Source organism: Gobio gobio (assembly GCF_949357685.1).
Source record: "Gobio gobio genome assembly, chromosome: 24".
Lineage (NCBI taxonomy): Eukaryota > Metazoa > Chordata > Actinopteri > Cypriniformes > Gobionidae > Gobio > Gobio gobio.
In genome coordinates this window covers 32,438,618-32,459,282 of record NC_137120.1, presented here as the reverse complement: position 1 = coordinate 32,459,282, position 20,665 = coordinate 32,438,618, and the positions used below count along the sequence as shown (strand labels likewise).

The 20,665-nt window shown below is 38.6% G+C and overlaps 3 protein-coding genes and 1 long non-coding RNA gene across 4 annotated transcripts; 2 read left to right on the top strand and 2 right to left on the bottom strand.

Moving 5' to 3' along the window:
- The first annotated feature begins 2,804 nt into the window (after positions 1-2,804).
- On the top strand, positions 2,805-7,413 carry LOC307120447 (granzyme B(G,H)-like). The gene is made up of 6 exons (XM_079807480.1): positions 2,805-2,919; positions 3,517-3,616; positions 3,808-3,958; positions 6,369-6,507; positions 6,843-7,091; positions 7,177-7,413. The coding sequence occupies exons 2-6, from the start codon at positions 3,556-3,558 to the stop codon at positions 7,321-7,323; spliced, it is 747 nt and encodes a 248-aa protein (XP_079663606.1). The 5' UTR covers positions 2,805-2,919; positions 3,517-3,555; the 3' UTR covers positions 7,324-7,413.
- A 1,697-nt stretch (positions 7,414-9,110) lies between these two features.
- LOC307120831 (uncharacterized protein) lies at positions 9,111-14,801 on the bottom strand. Its single transcript, XM_079808006.1, has 5 exons — positions 14,727-14,801; positions 14,502-14,644; positions 14,177-14,216; positions 13,410-13,542; positions 9,111-9,728 (listed from the first exon to the last, which is right to left on the bottom strand). The coding sequence occupies exons 3-5, from the start codon at positions 14,182-14,184 to the stop codon at positions 9,426-9,428; spliced, it is 444 nt and encodes a 147-aa protein (XP_079664132.1). The 5' UTR covers positions 14,185-14,216; positions 14,502-14,644; positions 14,727-14,801; the 3' UTR covers positions 9,111-9,425.
- A 1,540-nt stretch (positions 14,802-16,341) lies between these two features.
- LOC307120686 (granzyme B(G,H)-like) lies at positions 16,342-19,698 on the top strand. Its single transcript, XM_079807821.1, has 5 exons — positions 16,342-16,437; positions 16,517-16,667; positions 18,569-18,707; positions 19,119-19,367; positions 19,453-19,698. The coding sequence occupies exons 1-5, from the start codon at positions 16,377-16,379 to the stop codon at positions 19,597-19,599; spliced, it is 747 nt and encodes a 248-aa protein (XP_079663947.1). The 5' UTR covers positions 16,342-16,376; the 3' UTR covers positions 19,600-19,698.
- Positions 16,906-17,645, bottom strand: LOC307120687. Its single transcript, XR_013815844.1, has 2 exons — positions 17,494-17,645; positions 16,906-17,340 (listed from the first exon to the last, which is right to left on the bottom strand). It is a non-coding gene; the product is annotated as an uncharacterized lncRNA (long non-coding RNA).
- Positions 19,699-20,665: the final 967 nt, after the last annotated feature.

The window sequence follows — 20,665 nt, the reverse complement described above, 5'->3', positions numbered from 1 at the left end:
ATATATTATTGCTATTATTATTATTATTACTATTATTATTATTATTATTATAAGACTAGACTGTATTAGGGAAAGCTTAGAAAGTTGGTCTAGTGCAAACCTAGAGGCCTTTTTGTCCTCCTTACAATGGAGCCAGCAAGAAAGAGGAGAACTTCTCCTGTCTGGGAGCATTTTGAATTGGTTGCTCATAACAAGGTTTGTATAAATTTATATCATGTATTGTCATAATATCACATAATCCTCGCCATATGGCTGTATAATCACAATATGTATTATCTACATGTTGAAGGTGAAATGTTTGCTGTGCCGCAAAGAGCTGACTTACAGCAACAACACCTCCTCAATGCTTAGGCATTATCGTGCAATGCATGATGATGTGCAACCTGCTGCAAACACACCAGACATTATTCAGAGTAATATTTAATCTTTATTTCATTATTTAAATCATGTGTTAGGCTCCTACAATACACCAGCATTGTACTGTGTTATAGATTACAGAAAGAAAATGGTGGATGAGGCTTTGGTCAACATGGTCATCAAAGACTCCCAACCCTTTTCTGTTGTGGATGACGTGGGATTTAGGGAGCTTGTGCATGTGCTGGATCCATCATATGTTCTCCCAACAAGAAAGGTACTGTATGTGAATAGAGTAAAGTAGTAATATTTGTTATGAAGACAGAATGAATAGTAACAATTCACATTTTCATTCTCAGGCTTTGAAGTCCATGGTTGACACCAGGTATGAGGAGGCAAAGGAGAAGGCCAAAGACAAAGTGGACAATGTTGCTGCTGTTAGCCTTACGTCCGACATGTGGACGTCTATCAACATGGAGGCTTACCTGGCTGTGACTTGTCATTTTATTGATGCCAATGACCAGCTTGGGACAATCTTGCTTGGGGTGCAACATTTCCCAAAAAATCCATACGGCAGACAACTTGGCTATTGCCCATACTATGGTCATGGAGGAGTGGGGCATAAAGGATAAGGTGAGGTGCCTTGTCACGGATGCTGCAGCCAATATGATTGCCTGTGTCAGGGCATTAAATGTTAGGCATGCGATATGCATTGCACATGCATTGAATTTAATTGTGAAAAAGTCTTTTGGCGTTGTGGCAGCCTTAAATGAGCTTCGCACAAAATGTAGGGAGCTTGCAACCTACTTCAGGACCAGCACAACAGGAAAAGAAAGACTGGCCCAAGTGCAGGTGCAAATGGGGAGACCAACTCTGAAAATGATCATTGAGGTGGACACCCGTTGGAACAGCACATACAGCATGCTGGAAAGGCTGTATGACCTGAGAGAGCCAGTGGGGGCAGCTCTAGCCTCTTTAAGGACAGATGTGAGGCCTCCTACTTCATTGGAGTATGACACCATGAAAGATGCTCTCGACATACTGGCCCCATTCCACCAGGCCACAGTAGAGCTTTCTGCAGAAAAAAGAGTGTCAGCTTCAAAGGTTATTCCCCTAATGAAGATGCTAAACGACACAATTGCAAGAAAGTCAGAGGGCTTAACATCAAATATGGCAAGGCAGCTGGCTGACAACATTGTCTGTCGCGTCAGAGAGCATGCATTACAAATGGAATCAATTAGTGTAATGACAATGCTGGACCTTAGGTTAAAAAAAACTAGGGTTCCTAAGTCCAGGGAAGCTGCAAGAAGCCATCACAAGACTGAAGTCAGAATGTGTCAATGTTATCAGAAATTCTGATACAACACCCCAAGCTCAGCTGCCTGCCTCACAAGCTGGGCAATCTACAACCTGTGGTAAGTCTATGTCTTATGTGAATTTTCACATTTTTAATGTCATGTAATGTGAACCATTGAGAAGTGAGTGTTTTCCCTTGTATAATTATAGGTGACCTTTGACCTGCTGGACAGCACAGTGGATAACAGCAGACGGAGCTCCAGTGTGACCGCAGATGCTACAATTGAGGTGGATCGTTATTTGTCAGAGACAAATCAGCCAAGGACTGAGGATCCGCTGGGTTATTGGAACAAACAGAAGCCCCAATATCCCAATTTATACAAGCTGGCACTGGCACTTCTTATGTTGTCCAGCATCATCGGTGCCCTGTGAAAGGGTGTTTTCTAAGGCTGGAGAGGTGGTTTCCAAAAAGAGAAACCGTCTCAGTCCAAATACTGTTAAACATTTTTTGTTTCTATATAAAAACCAGTAAACACTTTTCCCATCCCTGTTGCAGTTTGCTGTTCCACAATTCCAGTCCCATAAGCACTGCACTATTGCAATCCCAGTTCCATAAGCACTGCACTATTGCACTCCCAATCAGCACTGCACTATTGCACTCCCAGTTCCATAAGCACTGCACTATTGCACTCCCAGTCCCATAAGCACTGAACTATTGCACTCCCAGTTCCATAAGCACTGCACTATTTCACTCCCAGTTAAATAAGTACTGCACTATTGCACTCCCAATCAGCACTGCACTCACAATAATTTCTTTACAATCATTTGGGGCATTCACTGTCATCACTAACCCAAAGAACTACTGAATAGTTGAACACAAAATTGTGTGTTTGTGTGAGTTGTGTGTGCATAGGTTAATACAAGCAGAGTAAAATACTTTATGTAATACACAGGCAATAGAAAAAGGGTGTGCCCACACTATGACAATTTGGTTGCTCAGGATGAATAGATTTGTGTGCGATACATTGCTTTGCACAGCAGGTGTCACTAGGGAGCACACTGTTTCATGAGGCTTCGGGTAAATTAACCTTTTGGTGAACCAATGGGCTGCAAAGCCTCAGTGGTTCAGGAAGCCTCATTTGGCCATCACTAACAGTAGCCATTGACTTCAATTATATGAATCACCATGGACTGTGGTTTCAGCTAAACTCTTCTTTACTGTTCTACTGAAGAAGAAAAAACGTCACCTACATTTTGGATGGCCTGAGGGTGAGTAAATCAACAGCACATTTTCATTTTGGGTGAACTTTTCCTAGCAGCGGTGTCCAAAATCGGTCCTGGAAGGCCACTGTCCTACAGAGTTAAGCTCCAACTTGCCTCAACACACCTGCCTGGAAGTTTATATTATGCCTAATAAGACCTTGATTAGCTGGTTCAACTGTGTTTCATTGGGGTTGGATCTAAACTCTGTAGGACCTCCAGGAACTGGATTGGACACCCCTGCTTTAAAGGAATAATGTTCATTACAACAAAATGAATTTCCACTTTCACAGCGAGAGTCTTAAAATGGAATTAAATGCTGCCAATCCAAAATAATATACTGGTATAGTCAAAACTGTTTTCATATTGTAACACTCAAAAACACAAAATACAGTTACATGCACACGTCCACATCTTTTACATTTTTAATTGATGTTGCAGATAACAAGAAATAACACAAATAATGTCTTCTTACTATCAGTGTCACTGACACCTCAATGTGAGAAAAAAAGTGTTAAATATAGATATATACATAGATTGTGTGTGTGTGTGTTTTGGGACTTTTGGGCTGCTCACTGTCTCCACCCACCCATTATATTTATACAGCGTTTTATCACGAGAACTCACTTAATATCTTCTTTCATCATGACCATCATCATCTCTCTGCTCCTGCTGACCTCTCTGCTGCCATACCAGACCTTCACTGGTGAGATTGATTATATTGAACAATATTTAATAGGTATGGCCTAAATAAGTTGACTGACAGAACTCTCTCTCTCTCTCTCTCTCTCTCTCTCTCTCTCTCTCTCTCTCTCTCTCTCTCTCTCTCTCTCTCTCTCTCTCTCTCTCTCTCTCTCTCTCTCTCTCTCTCCCTCCCTCTCTCTCTCTCTCTTTCAGCTCATGTGAATGTGGGTATAGTGAACGGCAGGGAAGTCAAACCCCACTCCAGACCGTACATGGTTTCTATTCAATTGAATGAGCAACATATCTGCGGTGGATTCCTGATTTCTAATGAGATGGTCTTGACTGCTGCACATTGCTGGGACAGGTAAGAGCTCGTTTAGTGTGAACTGCAATGTTAAGTTACAGTTTTTCCTCGATTGCTAAGACACATTTCTTGAAAGCTGCTCTCCTTTTCTCTAAACTGTGAACACAAAACCCAATTTTCAAGCTACATTCACAAAACCTCAGACTCTTCTTGCAAAACCAAACTTTCACCTCAAAACAGTTTTTCAAGATTCAAGATTCAAGATTCAAGAGTTTTATTTGTCACATACACAGTTATATACACAATATACAACTGGCAGTGAAATGTAAACAGGTCCGCTCCATGGACAGTGCAAATAACAGTTACAAGAAATTAAATAGAAATAGAATAAAATTAGAATAAAAAGTATTAACATAAGTAGAATTATAAATAAATCAAGTAAAAGATAAAAATAGGAAATAAGATAAAAATAAAAATATAAAAAATATGTGGATATGATAAGTGAGATAAACTGTAGACTTAAAAATAAGTGGTTAACATAAAATATATAATATGTATATATAAAGAAGTATAATGTGCAAGGTTTATTACAGGTTGTTACGCAGTAACAATAGGGACGTAAAGTGCAGTGCAATTGCAGTATGTGGATGTTAATGTTAAAGACTGTATGTTTATGTGTGTGCGGGGGTGAAGTGAGTCACGTGACTGAGTTCAGGAGTCTGATGGCCTGGGGGAAGAAACTCCTCCTGAGTCTTTCAGTCTTTGCCATCAGGCTACGGAAGCGCTTACCAGATGGCAGCAGGGTGAAGTGAGAGTTTGCAGGGTGATTAATGTCTCTGATGATTTTAGTAGCTCTACCTCTGCAGCGTTTGGTGTAGATGTCCTGCAGAGACGGGAGAGCTGAGCCTGAGATGCGCTCGGATAAGCGCACCACTCTTTGCAGGGCTTTGCAGTCGTGACTGGTGCTGTTCCCGTACCACGCTGTGATGCACTGAGTCAGGACACTTTCTATTGCCCCTCGATAGAAAGTTTTCAGGATGGCTGGTGAAACCCTGAATTTCCTCAGCTGGCGCAGGTGGTACAGTCTTTGCCTGGCTTTTTTCACCTGTGTCTGGATGTGTGTAGTCCAGGTCAGATCCTCGGAGATGTTCACACCCAGGTATTTGAAGCTGCTCACTCTCTCTACCGGTGTCCCGCTGATCATGAGAGGGGAGTATGACCGATGCTGTCTCTTCCTGAAGTCCACAATCAGTTCTTTGGTCTTGTTAACATTCAGAGAGAGACAGTTGTCCTGGCACCATGATGTCAGTTGCTCCACTTCGTCCAAGTATGCCGTCTCATTGTTGTTCTCACAGTTCGTCTCACAGTTCAATCTGTGCTCAAAACTGAACTATGTTGTCAAATCGTGCCCCGAGTCAATCAAAATTAAAAAACACTACTGAACAGTCACTAAACTCTACGTAGAAAAATAGAAAACATAATGCTCAGGACAAGAAGCTGGAGAAATAAATGTTTATTGTTCACTGTAGGCTAAATGCAGGTTGCAAAACAAAAAAAACCTGTGCATTTAGCACTTGTACAAAAAGACAAAACAGAAATCGAATGCGTTTGCCACTTGTGTACAGTAAGCCCATGTAAAAGTAAAGTACAAAAATATACATGGAATACTAGGCCTACAAACAGTTAGACCAACCCTCCATTACAATACTACAGTATATTCGTACAGTGATGTACTGAAACATATATTTACTTACAGTATACTGTGGTACAGTATACAGTATGTCATACAGTAATTGCTGTCAACATTTACATACAGTACTATAATGTCAAAAAACGGTAATTACCTGTTCTCTTCTCTAAATCTCCGGATTATGGTGGACACAGTGAATCTACTGATGTTTGGTTTGGCCCTTTGTCCAGCCTCCCTCATGCTCATACCATGGACAAGAACATGGTCAATCACAGTAACTCTGGTTTCATCAGATATTACTGTTCTTTGTCTTCGCTGACCACCTTGACCTCCTCTCACACAAACTCTTCCTCTCAGATTTCTATCCATTGTAGGGCCTCACAAACCAGTGCTCTCTGAACTGGCTTACTGTATATGTTCCCTCACATCATTAGCCACAAGTGTGATCAATTTTTAGTTGTTGTGTTCAAGTGGTGACATCTGTGCTTTAATTGTGTTTGACTTTTGTCACCTGTGCTCACCATTATGCAGCACGGGTGCATCAAAATTAAAATGTGTTGGCAAGTTATGTCTAAACAGGTGAAAAGTGCTTATGGTTTTGCCAAAAGAGTGATTGATTCAATCAGTGGGTTCAGGCAACTGAGCATTTGGTTCAGACAATAGGGTTTAGTGTTTTAGCAATTGAGAAAAAAATGGTTAAAATGGACTTTTAACGACTGCAGTGCAACCATACAGTATTGTATGACATAAATTCACCTTTCCAATATTCTCTATCAACAGAAGAGATATTCTGACGGTTGTGGTTGGTGCTCATGACTTGAGGAACATCAAGAGTTCAGATCACATCGGAGTGATGTCCTACATCCCGCATCCAAACTATAAATTCAAACCTATTCGGAATGACATCATGCTTTTGAGGGTAACAACCTGTAATACTTTTAGTAGTTCAAAATAATATCTGGTCTAGAAACAGTAGCACAAACCACTAATCTCTATTGCATTTTCTTACTTTAAAAATTACTGAAGGGATTTAAATAATTTCTATGGAAATGGCCAAGTGCCTCTGAGTGTTTCCTACATTATTCATTTATTGCTCTGTGTAGAAACAATAATGGGGCAAAAAAGGCAGAAAACCTGAACAATTATTAAATAATTTTTGTGGCTGTTAAACACAGCAGAAAATAAAGAGGCAAAAAAAACAACTGTCTTATAAAAGATTGTTTATTGAAAATGATTTTATTTTTTTAATTACAGCTAAAGAAAAAAGTCCAACTAAACAACAAAGTTAGACCGATATCTTTACCAAAGGACAGAGACATTAAAGCAGGTACTCGCTGTAGTGTTGCCGGCTGGGGAAGACTGAAGACTGATGGCCCATTGAGTGATTTTCTAATGGAGGCAAACACAACCATAAAAAATCAGGCAGAGTGTCAGCATAGTTGGAATTTTAATTACTTGGCCTCACAGATGATCTGTGCATATGGCGGTGGTGGATCCTGCAAAGTATGTACAAAAGATAATTCACAGTCTTTATGGTAATGTACAAACCGGTTTCACTAGTGATGTGTTGATCTGTGTTTCTTAACAGGGGGATGCAGGAGGTCCTTTGGTTTGTGGAGACACTGCTGTTGGTGTCACATCTTTCAGAAGCCCTCTTCGCTGTAATTCACCTGACGGTCCTAATGTGTATACTAAGATTTCAGCATATCTTCAATGGTTCCGTGAACAAATCTGAAATGTTAAGTGTCTACATGTAACCCAAGAAAGGTTTTATTTTTTTAATTCTTCCATAAACCTTCTTTAAATAAACATATTACATGGCAAGCATCAATTATGCTTCAAGTGTTCTCATTGTTACAACCAAATGTGACCCTGGTCCATAAAACCAGTCATAAGGGTCCATTTCTTTAAATTGAGATGTATACATTATATGAAAGCTTTCCATTGATTTATGGTTTGTTAGGACAGGACAATATTTGTCCGAGATACAACTATTTGAAAATCTGCAATCTGAGGGTGCAAAAAATAAATAAATAAATCACCTTTAAAGTTGTCCAAATGAAGTCCATAGCAAGGCATATCACTACTAATAATATTTTTTAATATATATTTACGGTAGGAAATTTACAAAATATCTTCATGGATACATGATCTTAACTTAATATCCTAATGATTTTTGGCATAAAAGAAAAATGTATAATTTGGACCTGTACAATGTATTGTTGGCTATTGCCACAAATATACCTGTGCAACTTAAGTCCAATTACTTATTACTATTTTTATGCTGCATCATAATTTTTTTTAAATATTTTTATTTTATTTTATAAAAATAAAAATAAAAAAATCAGGTCATAATAATTAAATAAATAATACATAAAAAACAGGATTTGAATTGTAACATAGCTTTGTTAAATCTCTGTAAAGTCTCAGAGATCAAAATGTGGCACCAGTCGGGTTTGTTGTATTATTTTGGACTAATTGTATTATGTATAATTAAAAGATAGTAAATCAGAACTTCATAAAGTTTATAACTCCGACTACGCCACCCTGGGAATTTCACACAGGGAACTAATTGTCCAATAGGATAGGTGGGTTCGGTCCCACAAAGATAAAGTAGAGACGAGAAAATGTAGAAAAATGGCAATTACTTTATACCAGTTCCACACACACTCAGGAAAACATAAACAAAATAGAAAAAAACAAATATAAGATTTCAATCCACAATCAAAAATATATGTAAGATGGCAGGGAGAAATAATAAAACACCCGAACTTCACTACGCACTTCAAACGTACACTAATGTATTCACTTCACCATGCACGTGCATTCAGGTGACAAAAGAAAATAATTTCAAATCACTCAGTGAACAAGGGTACCCATTCGTTTAGAGTGGTTATCACTCCTTCCTAACGGTAGACAAAATGTCTAATTTTCACAAAACTTTAACACATCAAATGGACACATGTAACGATGTCAAATCAATAAACATAATAAAAATGAAAGAAACAATATAGTTAACCAGTTACATCATAATCTCAAACGAAATACAAAGGAAACAAAAATAAAAAATAAATCACATTACACTTTCACACCAATGAGACCACACACAAACGCGCATACGTACGTGGTGGAGGAAGTACTGAACCTCAGTCCTTAAGTTAAAGTACAAATACAGTGAGGAAAATAAGTATTTGAACACCCTGCTATTTTGCAAGTTCTCCCACTTAGAAATCATGGAGGGGTCTGAAATTGTCATCGTAGGTGCATGTCCACTGTGAGAGACATAATCTAAAAAAAAAATCCAGAAATCACAATGTATGATTTTTTTAACTATTTATTTGTATGATACAGCTGCAAATAAGTATTTGAACACCTGAGAAAATCAATGTTAATATTTGGTACAGTAGCCTTTGTTTGCAATTACAGAGGTCAAATGTTTCCTGTAGTTTTTCACCAGGTTTGCACACACTGCAGAAGGGATTTTTCCCCACTCATCCACACAGATCTTCTCTAGATCAGTCAGGTTTCTGGCCTGTCGCTGAGAAACACAGAGTTTGAGCTCCCTCCAAAGATTCTCTATTGGGTTTAGGTCTGGAGACTGGCTAGGCCACGTCATGGCAGCGTCAGCTGCATCGGGCCACATCACCTCATCCACATCGCAGGCTATATTGTCTCTTGCCAGGCACCGCGGGAAAAATGCCCTGGAATGGCGAATCCATCCTTGGAAGGCCTCCACTGGGATGTCAACACAGGCCAGCTCCATTGCCCTTAGGAGGTTCTCTCTAGTGTATGGTTGTCTGTCATAAACCTTCCATCTCCACGATGAGAAGAACTCCTCTATAGGGTTGGCCCAGGATGGTGTTGTTGGCAGTCCAGGAGGATGTCTTTTAGCTCCTCTAGGAAGGTGAGGAGACGTCGGGTGTTGTAAGACCCAAGGACAGCATGCCGGTGGACAAGCCCCTCCAAACCCATGGCCACACAAAGAGTAATATTACCCCCCTGTTGGCCAGGAACCTCAGTGATGGCTCTTTGGCCAATGATGTTACGGCCTCTTTGCCTTCGTTTCTGCAGGTTGAAGCCAGCCTCATCCAGGAAGAGGTACTCATGAGGTCTGGCCATCGCGTCCAACTGTAATATCCTCTGTGAAAATGTGAAAGTGCACAGGTGTTCAGAACAACAGTCAATCAGGTAGCACAGTATTGTCCAGAAGTAATGTAGGCCACTGAGAAACACAGTATGTCCACTAACTGTACTGTGAACATGGATGTATATAAATGTGTTTAGACAACTGGTCATTAGGTTTAGAGGATTGGCTTTTGTGTTTTAGCATTTGAGAAAAACTGTAATAAGAATCAATATATATTTTATAGTGAAGTCTATGTAGTGTTTTATTTTTACATTTATTCATTAAATTTCATGCTTAAATGCTGCTGTACAGTAGCCTGGCGTGGCCATACTCAATTCTAGTCAGAATTTGAGTCTGGTACCGCTCCATTGAGCTTTGATTATGGGGCGTGTTTCAACCGAGCCAGGAAAGACCTCAATTGGATAGACCCACAACCAATCAGAGCAACGGGTAACGTTAGTTGTCAAATGTCAACAGAACTCAACTGCACTGTGTTGCCAAGTCCGTGTTTTTCTCCATGTCCGCGGGTTGAAGCGACCCCAATTATGTGATTATATAAACCCAGGAATGCGAATTTTAGCAGGCAACCTTGCCAAAATAACATATTTTGCCAACCAAACGCCATTTTTTTCCAGAGAACCCCCCCGGAAAGTTATTGTTTTGGGCTATAGTTTTGAGTAGCAATTGTGCGCGACATTGCAAAAACACTTGGCAACCCTGTCTGCACGCACGCTGGATTAAGTAACAGGCTTGTTTGAGATGAGCAAAATCTGCGCAGAACCGATCACCGGTGATCAGCGCGAGATGCATTCCGGTTAGAAAAGTGTCCGAGGGCGGTCAGCCTTGCTCTGATGTCATGCCGACGTATGTCCAAAAACTCTCGCGAGCGAAAGGCGGATGTGTCGGATTCTGCAGTTGAGCGCAGCTGCTCTCCACCGACTGCGCGGAGCAAAAGCATGATGGGAAACGACTTCCTGACGACACAGCTTAATGCTTATTGGTTTAAACAACCGTGATGTATGGTTCTTTTTAAAAATGTTTGATTTTAAAACTCTGATATCATGTTTTTAGGTGTGAATATTCCCAAACTCTCTAAAAAAGGCGATCTCTCTGTGGGTTATGTGATTGTTGTCATATTTATAAATATATATATATATAGCCTACAAACATGTATGTAGGCCTAATTAAAGTAAAAATGATTGATAAACACGTCTTTCGAATGGAAATGAATAACAAAAACTTTGGGTGTCTTGTTCATAATATTTATTTTCATATAAAAGTAACAGAACTTAAATTACATCCAGTTTATCAGCAACAAAGCGCACGAGTGTGAATCCCGCGATATCCGCCTTTGATCTCGCAGGTGTCGGATCCACTACGAGAAGAGAGAACTGTCCGGCTTGCCTGCACTTTTTTCACTCCTCCCCTCACTGCAGCCGCCTAGTCTTGGCTGAACTGCAGGCGAGGCGAGGCGCATCTCAAACAAGCCTAACGTTACAAGAAAAAGATGTGTAAACGATCTTTGCCAGTAATAAAAGAATTTAAGGATACACAGAGTACTTACCAACACGATCATCGTTTCTGAGAGAAATAGTGAAGGTGAATGCATATACGAACAAGTTCTCCGTTTAGGATAAGAGCAAATTCAACCCAAGAGCCTTCGATGACGTGGATGATTACGTTACTGTTGATCATCTGTCAATCATCGTCTAAAGCCCGCCCTGATGATTTCATTGGTCCGAACAGTTTCTGTTCGGGCATAATTCCTCCTCTATGGAGCGAGTCCAGACCGAATTGCCCGAGCAAAACATTTTGTGGGCGGGGCTAAATTCGGCTGGCATCCAGGCTAGCTGTACAGCTTTGAGCTGACAGTGTAAATATTTATATATATATTTATTTTATATTATACTATACACTAGGAATGTTTACAAGGTTTTTTTAAGTAAAGTTTTAAGTTTAAGTAAGGTTTTTCAAGTCTTTTAAGTAAAATAAAAAATTTGAATTTTTTTCTGTCCCCATCACCTAAGAATAGAATAACAAAAAACTGATGTGACTAGCCATCAGAACCCAACCGAACACCGTGGTTAAAAAAAACGATGTATGTATAATATTATATATATTATAAATCTCGTATGTTATACCTTTTGTACCCTTCTGTCATTGTATTCATCGTTTTTATTGTTAACAAACAAACCACATCCATCCCCCACACTTTTGAAAAGCTTGCTATGCCTCTGGTGGTGTGAATAAAGTAAATAAAAAAACTTCACACCCTGATCATGTTTTCAAGAGTACTGTTGTGTGCAATAGATTCAGTTTTTGCATTGAGTTGTGTTACAGTAGTGTACATGCAGAATTTACTATAGATTTATACTCTTCATATGAAACTCACAAATCTAAATGCCTAATCCTCTGCAGAGATCTAAGAAGATCCATTACTGTAAAGTTTCTAAAAATATGCATGGGCAGTTATGAAACAAAGAACCTTCTCACAAATTGAGCATTGTGTTTTCAATTGTTTTGCTGTAGTGTGTAATGATGTGTATAGTGTTTACATTTTTGAAAGCTTTGAGCTGCTTTTTGGTGTGAAAGTTTGAGTTTTGAAGTGAGAAGTTGTGGTTGTGTTTATGTAGCCTTAGAAAAGGGTGTTGTGTTTAGACATTGGGGAACATGGAGGGAACGTTTGTGAAATGTGTTTTAGCATTTGAGAAAAAATGTATAATGCTCGTTGATTAATGTTTATATGTGAATAAAAGTCTACATTAAATCTATTTCAAAATCAATCGAGTAGATTGAGTAAACCACTTCATTTGGATTGGTTTTATGATCTCTTTATTAACTTTTTAAGCTTCTAAGTGGTAATTGCATGGACTGTCATATTCATTTGAGTTTTGAAGGTGAATAATAAGTCTTCTTGGGTTTGGAATGACATGAGGGTGAGAAATGACAACAATTTTAAACTTTTTGCAGTTTAATATGTTGAATTCACATGATGACAGTGATTGATGTGTCATCATGAATCAAGACCAAGCGGCAACCTCCCGCAGTTTCTCTTGAAGCCAATACGGAAGTGCTTTAAACTCTAATTCATCGACTGGCCACTAGAGCGGCTCCAGAAGGAGCAGAATCTCATTGAGGCCTATGTTAAAATGCCCAACTTTACAGCAGAATAAAACATGTTTCAGTCTGGTACAAATTGTGGTTTTGGTCTATACGGCTAATTTTGCCCTTCATGACAACTGTGAGGGGGGTGAATTTTTTTATAACTCATTCGTTTACATTATATAAAGCATTAAAGTTCTGCATAATTAAGGGTGTGGCCACTTCGAGTGACAGGTGGATAACCATTTATCTGCTGTCTGTTAGTCATCGCGTCACTTAAGCTCCGCCCACGTCCCGCCTTTTTGCCCATTTTCTGTTATCCGGGAGTGACGCGCTGCCAAGATGGCGACAGCCATCTCGTCCCTACTTTGCGCTTCAGAACGGCTCATCAGAATCCTATGGGTGATGTCACGGACACTACGTCCATATTTTTTTACAGTCTATAATCAAGACACACAATCACCCAAGACACGAAAATTCCAGGTCTGAACAAAGATACCGTGTTGTTGCCCAGTTACGTTTTAATTTTACATGGTCATTTGTCATGTTTTAAAATTTGTACTGCACGTAGAAAAATATATCATGACACTCACAATTCTGGATTCATCTTCAGTAGTCTGTTGCTTTCTTGAAGGGCTTCCATCACTCAGAAGAACAGTGTCATCAGACTCAGTTTGCCATCTCATGAGAGGAGCTTCCTTGACACTGCAGGGGTCTGGGCCAATTCTATTGGAAAAGGATTTCAAAATAATATTTCCAAAATTCAGTTTTGCAATACAATTTAAATTAGTAAAAAAATAATTGAGATTACGCTTAATTTTGATTTTGCTGAGAGCTGTCTTTAAAACATGGGTGTTAAATTGTGAAATTATTTATATTCACACCCTTCGTTTTTAGGATCAATTAAATGACTGTTAAAGTTTAATAGCCACAAAACTGTTCACATGGAGGCCTGAAACCATTTACATATTTATTTAATCTGATTATTAAATACATTTATATAATTTAAATGTGTAATGTTAGTAAGGTATCTTAAAATGAACTTGGTGTACTACATTATATTTTAAGACACGTTTAGAATTTATTTTACCATTAACTTATTAATGGCATTTATAATTAGACCAGAAAATATAGTTTTATATTATTAAAACACAAAGAGATAAATATTTAGGAAATTTTTTATCCCAAAATAACATGCAGTATGAATTGATAAACACTGATTTCAAGCTAAAGTAACATGCTCTGCCAGTACGTAGGCAAATAACATTACTTGTTAACTGATTTGGAAGACAAACGGATTTACAGATTAGCTTTAACTCACTTTCACAATTAACTGAACTGTTATAAAAAAAACTGGTACCTTAACATTAGCGTAGTTGTGTCTTGACGCAGATGACGACCTGACAGACATGATATCATATTCAGTGCTAAGAACAAGCAACGTACATTTGATGTAATTCACACTTAAACATAGGGCGAATAAAAAGTTTAAACGCTTCCCCACCTCAGTCTGCAAAAAGCACTGCGCGCTACAAGACGCTAAAACACACTGTTAATAATGCGCATGCGTCACACAAACGGAATTCTTAACGCGTTAAATGTATAACACAGACACTTTTACCGTTTCAACAAAAGGACACAACATAATGCCACACTTAATGCTTACAAAACAAATATACAATTACCAATTGAAGAATTCTCTCATCTGCGCAGAAAAAGCCCAAATTTTGCTGCTTCAGAGCTTCTTATCGACTTCACTGCCTGACTGACTCGTCGTAAAACCAGGCCTCCGTGTGACTGGAGGCGGGAATGCATTCTTTCATGAAGGCTGTGAACAAACCAAAATTAAATAAGCTAAAATATAACAAATTGTAAACACATCCCAAAAAATATTTTAGACTTAAAATCACCTTCATCTAGGAAATCAAATAGGCATGAGAAAAGTTCACATTCTTCTGTAAGTTACATCTCGGCATCTCATGAACTTGACGAGCTTCCTTAATCCTGACAAAAACGCGCAGTTAATCATTTATAAATGTGTTCATAACCATATTTAACTAAAAATGTTAACAAATGTACTTAATATTTCATTTTAGAAAGAAAAGCAATCCAACCCACCGTCTCAGTCGAATGAAGATAAAATGGCGTTGTCGTCTGGAGAGGCAGCAGTCATCGAAGGGCGGAGTCAAAACTATTCGGCGCGTTTTTTTGCACTTCCAGTGTAAAAATAAATTTACACTATGTAGCACCCACATAATTACACTGAAGAAGATTACACTTTAACACTGTAGATTGTTAATTTAACTCTTTGGGAATTAATAACTTTTAACACTGCAATTTTTACACTGCTGATTTTACTGTGCAGGATGCATTAATTTAAAATGGTGTACTGGCGTTACATTTTAAAATAAATAAATACTATGCAAAATGACATAATAATTAATCAGAATACTTACCAAAAGTTGCCCGTGCTCACGCTCTCCGTCTCTGCAAGATTCAGTGATTCAGATTTCACTTAGCACAACTACTAGAAGACTTACAACTGTCAGACAGGTTGCTCACGTCACATCTACGTCGTCAAGCTCAGCCATCAGGAAGTGAGTGCTTCTAATTGACTTTCCTCCGTTGAAGTCTATGGGGTCGCTGTGTCCATTTCTTTTACTGTCTATGTGTAATATAGAGCAAAGTTTTTAGAATATCTAAAATCCATTCAATTCAGTCATAATGCAGAAAAAGCTCACAGAAGTGAAGGGGGTGACACTCTAAAACTTCAAGACTGAAATTCTCTCTCACACTCACACACACACACACACACACACCTGTGCACTTGGAAGCTCAGGCTTGATCATTTGCATCTTTGAGCATTTTTAAAAACAAAATACATAATTCACATAAAGTGTTATAATTGAATGAATTGCATTTTTTTTTTTTTTACAAATTCTGAATAAAAAAAATGGGTAACAAAATGCTTCCTTGCTTTCCCTTTCTAACACAATGATTAGGGTTGACTGTATACATAATTATTATTATTCTAATCATAACACTATTTCTAACAAAAAAAATAAAAGTATATTTCTAGTATGCCTATTAAGACCTTGATTAGCTGGTGCAGCTGTGTTTCATTGGGGTTAAAGCTAAACTCTGTAGGACCTCCAGGAACAGGATTGGACACCCCTGCTTTAAAGGAATAATGTTCATTACAACAAAATTAATTTCCACTTTCACAGCAAGAGTCTTAAAATGGAATTAAATGGCGCCAATCCAAAAAATACTGGCATAGTCAAAACTCTTTTCATATTGTAACACTCAAAAACACTAAATGCAGTTACATGCACACGTCCACATCTTATGCGTTAAATTTTGTCATTTTTTAACAGATGTTGCCGATAACCAGAATGAACTCTTCTTACTATCAGTGTCACTGACACCTCAATGTGAGAAAAATAAATATACACACACGTGTACGTGTGTGTGCAAGACTTTTGGTCTGCTCAGTGTCTCCACCCACCCATTATATTTAAACAGTGTTTTATCATGAGAACTCAATATCTTCTTTCATCATGACCATCATCATCTCTCTGCTCCTGCTGACCTCTCTGCTGCCACACCTGACCTTCACTGGTGAGATTGATTTTTCTGAACAATATTTAATAGGTGTGCCCTGACTAAGTTGACTGACAGAACTCTCTCTCTCTATCAGCTCATGTGAATGTGGGTATAGTGAACGGCAGGGAAGCCAAACCCCACTCCAGACCGTACATGGTTTCTATTCAATTGAATGAGCAACATAACTGTGGTGGATTCCTGATTTCTAATGACTTGGTCTTGACTGCTGCACATTGCTGGGACAGGTAAGAGCTTTGTTTAGTGTGAACTGTAATGTTAAGTCAAAATTTACTTTTAACGACTGCAGTGCAACTATATGTGGCGAGGTGGTGGCAGAATAATTAGATGACAAACACCAACTCCTTGGTGGTAACACTAAATAATAAGCTGACTACGCCACCCCTTTTCAGAGAAAGGGGAAATAACTACCCAATGGAAATAGGGCACACCGGTTTGTTACCATAGAAGACAAAGAGACGTGGATATCGGTACAAAAAAAATGTATTTATTAAGTTCACATAAATAGACAAAACTTTCAGAGTACTGTTGCAATGCAGAGCGTCACTCAAGTTAGTATCATGACAGCGTGTATGTCAACACACGGAAATTAAATTAAAACAGCTGAGGCTTACCCATGGCGGGTTGGGCTAGCTGGAAGGTGACATACACACATCCACACCATACACACACACCAAGTGATGTGCAAGCAGTTATACACAGCAAACCACTCTGTGTGCGAAATACATGGATTTCTCGGCGACGTCATCACTGCTTGCGCACGCACCCGAGAGGCAGAAAGAAGAAACCTCTCGTGTTGTAGGTTACTAGCGGCGTGTCTGTAAGTCAAAATGCCAAGGAGTTGCTGCGTGGTTAATTGTACCAACAGAGCCAGTGCTGGGTGCCTGATCTTTAACATACCTAGGGGGAAGCATGCGTTTGCCAAAAAATTATTTTTGTTATTACATGCATCACAGCAACACTGCAAAATTAAAGACAGACAAACAGATCCAACTAAAATCACGTTTTATTGAGTCAGCAGTTATATACAAACAATAAGGAAAGCTTCAATACTTAAGGTTGTTGCAGTAGCGGACCAGCTGAGCGATCTGTCTTTCTGCCTCCAGGATGCGCACGCACCCTGTAATGTTTGTAAACAGGAAACCCGTGTATACCACCACCAGAAGGGAAGAAAAAGCTAGCCTCCCAACCTGGGGCCCGCCAGCCTAAAATAAACACAGAAAAGAGACAACCAATATACATACACACCAATGCACTGAATACAAATACATTTTATATATTATATATATATATAAAAAAAAATTCAGATGTTGTTGATGTAAAACACTCACCACAAATGAGCACTGACTTGCAGACAACAAAAAGCAAGCAAAATATTACAATTGAATAAGTTACAAAATAGACAAAATCGAACAAAACAGACAGACAAAAACCAAAATAAAGAAAACAAACTAAGGAACACACCTGTAGCCAGTATCAATGACTGATGAGCAAGACCACGTGCACAGCTCAGGCACATACAGGTAGAGATAAAGAGATCAAACGGCTTTAGTGGAAATAAAAACACGCATATGTTACAGCAAAACAGCAGCGCCGTCTTAATAGCCTTTATGCAGGAACGATCTCCCCAGGACTCCCACTAAGACAGAGCACCCTCAAAGGAATCGAGCATCCTGCTAAACACATCAGTTGGTTAGCTCCAATGAATAACATTTGAGTTAAAAGAATAACTACGTACCAGGTGATCGCAAAACTGCATAGAACGTACGATTGCTCACAGCAGCTTGCGCAACTGAATGCAATATGAGTGGAAACAAACTGGAATAAAATAGACACGAGTTACCACACCAACAAATATTCAAACTCAACCTACCTGGGGGTAATAACAGCCTGCACACCACCGCGGAGTCGCAAACAAAACACTAGTTCAGCATTGAATGGCAGCGCGACCGCGCCACGAGGGGGCGGAGCTAACAATGACGGATACCCTGGTAGGCTAAACTCAGTTCTTATATAGGAAGGAATCGAGTTACTGATAGTCTCTCAATAAATACGTGGGAGGGAATTTACTCATCCTGCCACATAGGCCTATACATAAATTCACATTTCCAATATGCTCTATCAACAGAAGACATATTCTGACGGTTGTTGTTGGTGCTCATGACTTAAGGAAAAGCAAGAGTTCAGATCACTTCGAAGTGATGTCCTACATCCCGCATCCAGAATATAAATCCATGCCTACTCGGAATGACATCATGCTTTTGAGGGTAACAACCTGTAATACTTTTAGTTGTTCAAAATAATATCTGGTCTGGACAGTAGCACAAAACACTAATCTCTATTGCATTTTCTTGCTTTAAAAATTACTGAAGGGATTTAAATAATTTCTATGGAAATGTCCAAGTGCCTCTTTGAGTGTTTCCTACATTATTAATGTATTGCTCTGTGTAGAAACAAAAATGGGGTAAAAAAGGCAGAAAACCTGAATAATTATAAAAATAAAAATACATTTTGTGGCTGTTAAACACAGCAGAAAATAAAGAGGCAAATAAAAAAAATAAACATCAACTTGGCCTTTACGACTTCTGTAATAACCAAAAGAACAACAGTATAATCCAATGAACATCAGTCTTATAAAATATTGTTTATTGAAAATGGTTTTATTTGTTTTATTACAGCTAAAGAAAAAAGTCAAACTAAACAACAACGTTAGACTGATATCTTTAACAAAGGACAGAGACATTAAAGCAGGTACTCACTGTATTGTTGCCGGCTGGGGAAGACTGACGACTGATGGCCAAGTGAGCAATCTTCTAATGGAGGCAAACACAACCATAAAAAATCAGGCAGAGTGTCAGTATAGTTGGAATTTTATTTACTTGGCCTCACAGATGATCTGTGCATATGGCGGTGGTGGATCTTGCAACGTATGTACAAAAGATAATTCACAGTCTTTATGGTAATGTACAAACCGGTTTCACTAGTGACGTGTTGATCTGTGTTTCTTAACAGGGGGATTCAGGAGGTCCTTTGGTTTGTGGAGACACTGCAGTTGGTGTCACATCTTTCAGAAGCCCTCTTGGCTGTAATTCACCTGACGGTCCCAATGTGTATACTAAGATTTCAGCATATCTTCAATGGTTCCGTGAACAAATCTGAAATGTTAAGTGTCTACATGTAACCTAAGAAAGGTTTTTCTTTTATTCTTCCATAAACCTTCTTTAAATAAACATATCACATGGCAAGCATCAATTATGTTTCGAGTGTTCTCATTGTCACAACCAAATGTGACCCTGGACTACAAAACCAGTCATAAGGGTCAATTTTTTAAATTGATATGTATACATTATATGAAAGATAAAAGAAAAATGTATAATTTTGACCCATACAATGTATTGTTGGCTATTGCCACAAATATTCCCGTGCAACTTATGACTGGTTTTGTGGTCCAGGGTCACAAATAACATTTTGGCAACAACCTATTATGCTGCTTCATAAAAATTAAATATTTTATTTTCTAAATAAAAAAAAATCAGGTCATAATAATAATTAAATAAATAATAATATAATTGGACTCATCTCGGACATTTTCAAAATTAATAGAGGCACAAGACAGGGGTGCCCGCTTTCCCCTCTCATGTTCAACTTATCAATAGAGCCTCTGGCTCAGTTTGTTAGACAGTGTAAACTTTGTACCCCGATTCAGTTAGGCTCATCAATCCATTCTATTTCTTTATATGCAGATGATACTTTATTATTTTTATCTGATATACAACGCTCACTCCCTATTGCCCTTCAAATCATAGAAGAATTTGGCACACTATCTGGGTTTAAAATGAATCATTCTAAAACTATTTCAATGCCTCTCAAATCGAATGGTTTTAATTTCTCTATTCCAAATAATATTCAGGTATCAACACAGGTCAAATATTTGGGGATTGAGCTGAGACCCACTTTGTCCCTTATTTCAAAAGTTAATTACATGTCAATTTTCGGAAAAGTTGAGTCTGATATTCAAAGATGGATGGGTCTGCCCTCTTCACCATCGGCCCGAATATCAACAATAAAAATGAATATTCTGCCCCGCATTAATTTTATTAGCTCTATGCTTCCTCTCTCCCTACCACTAAACTACTGGAAAAAGTTTGATTCTTTATTGATAAAATATATTTGGAATGGAAAGCGTCCCTGTATCAAGTGGTCTACACTTCAAAGAAGTAAAATA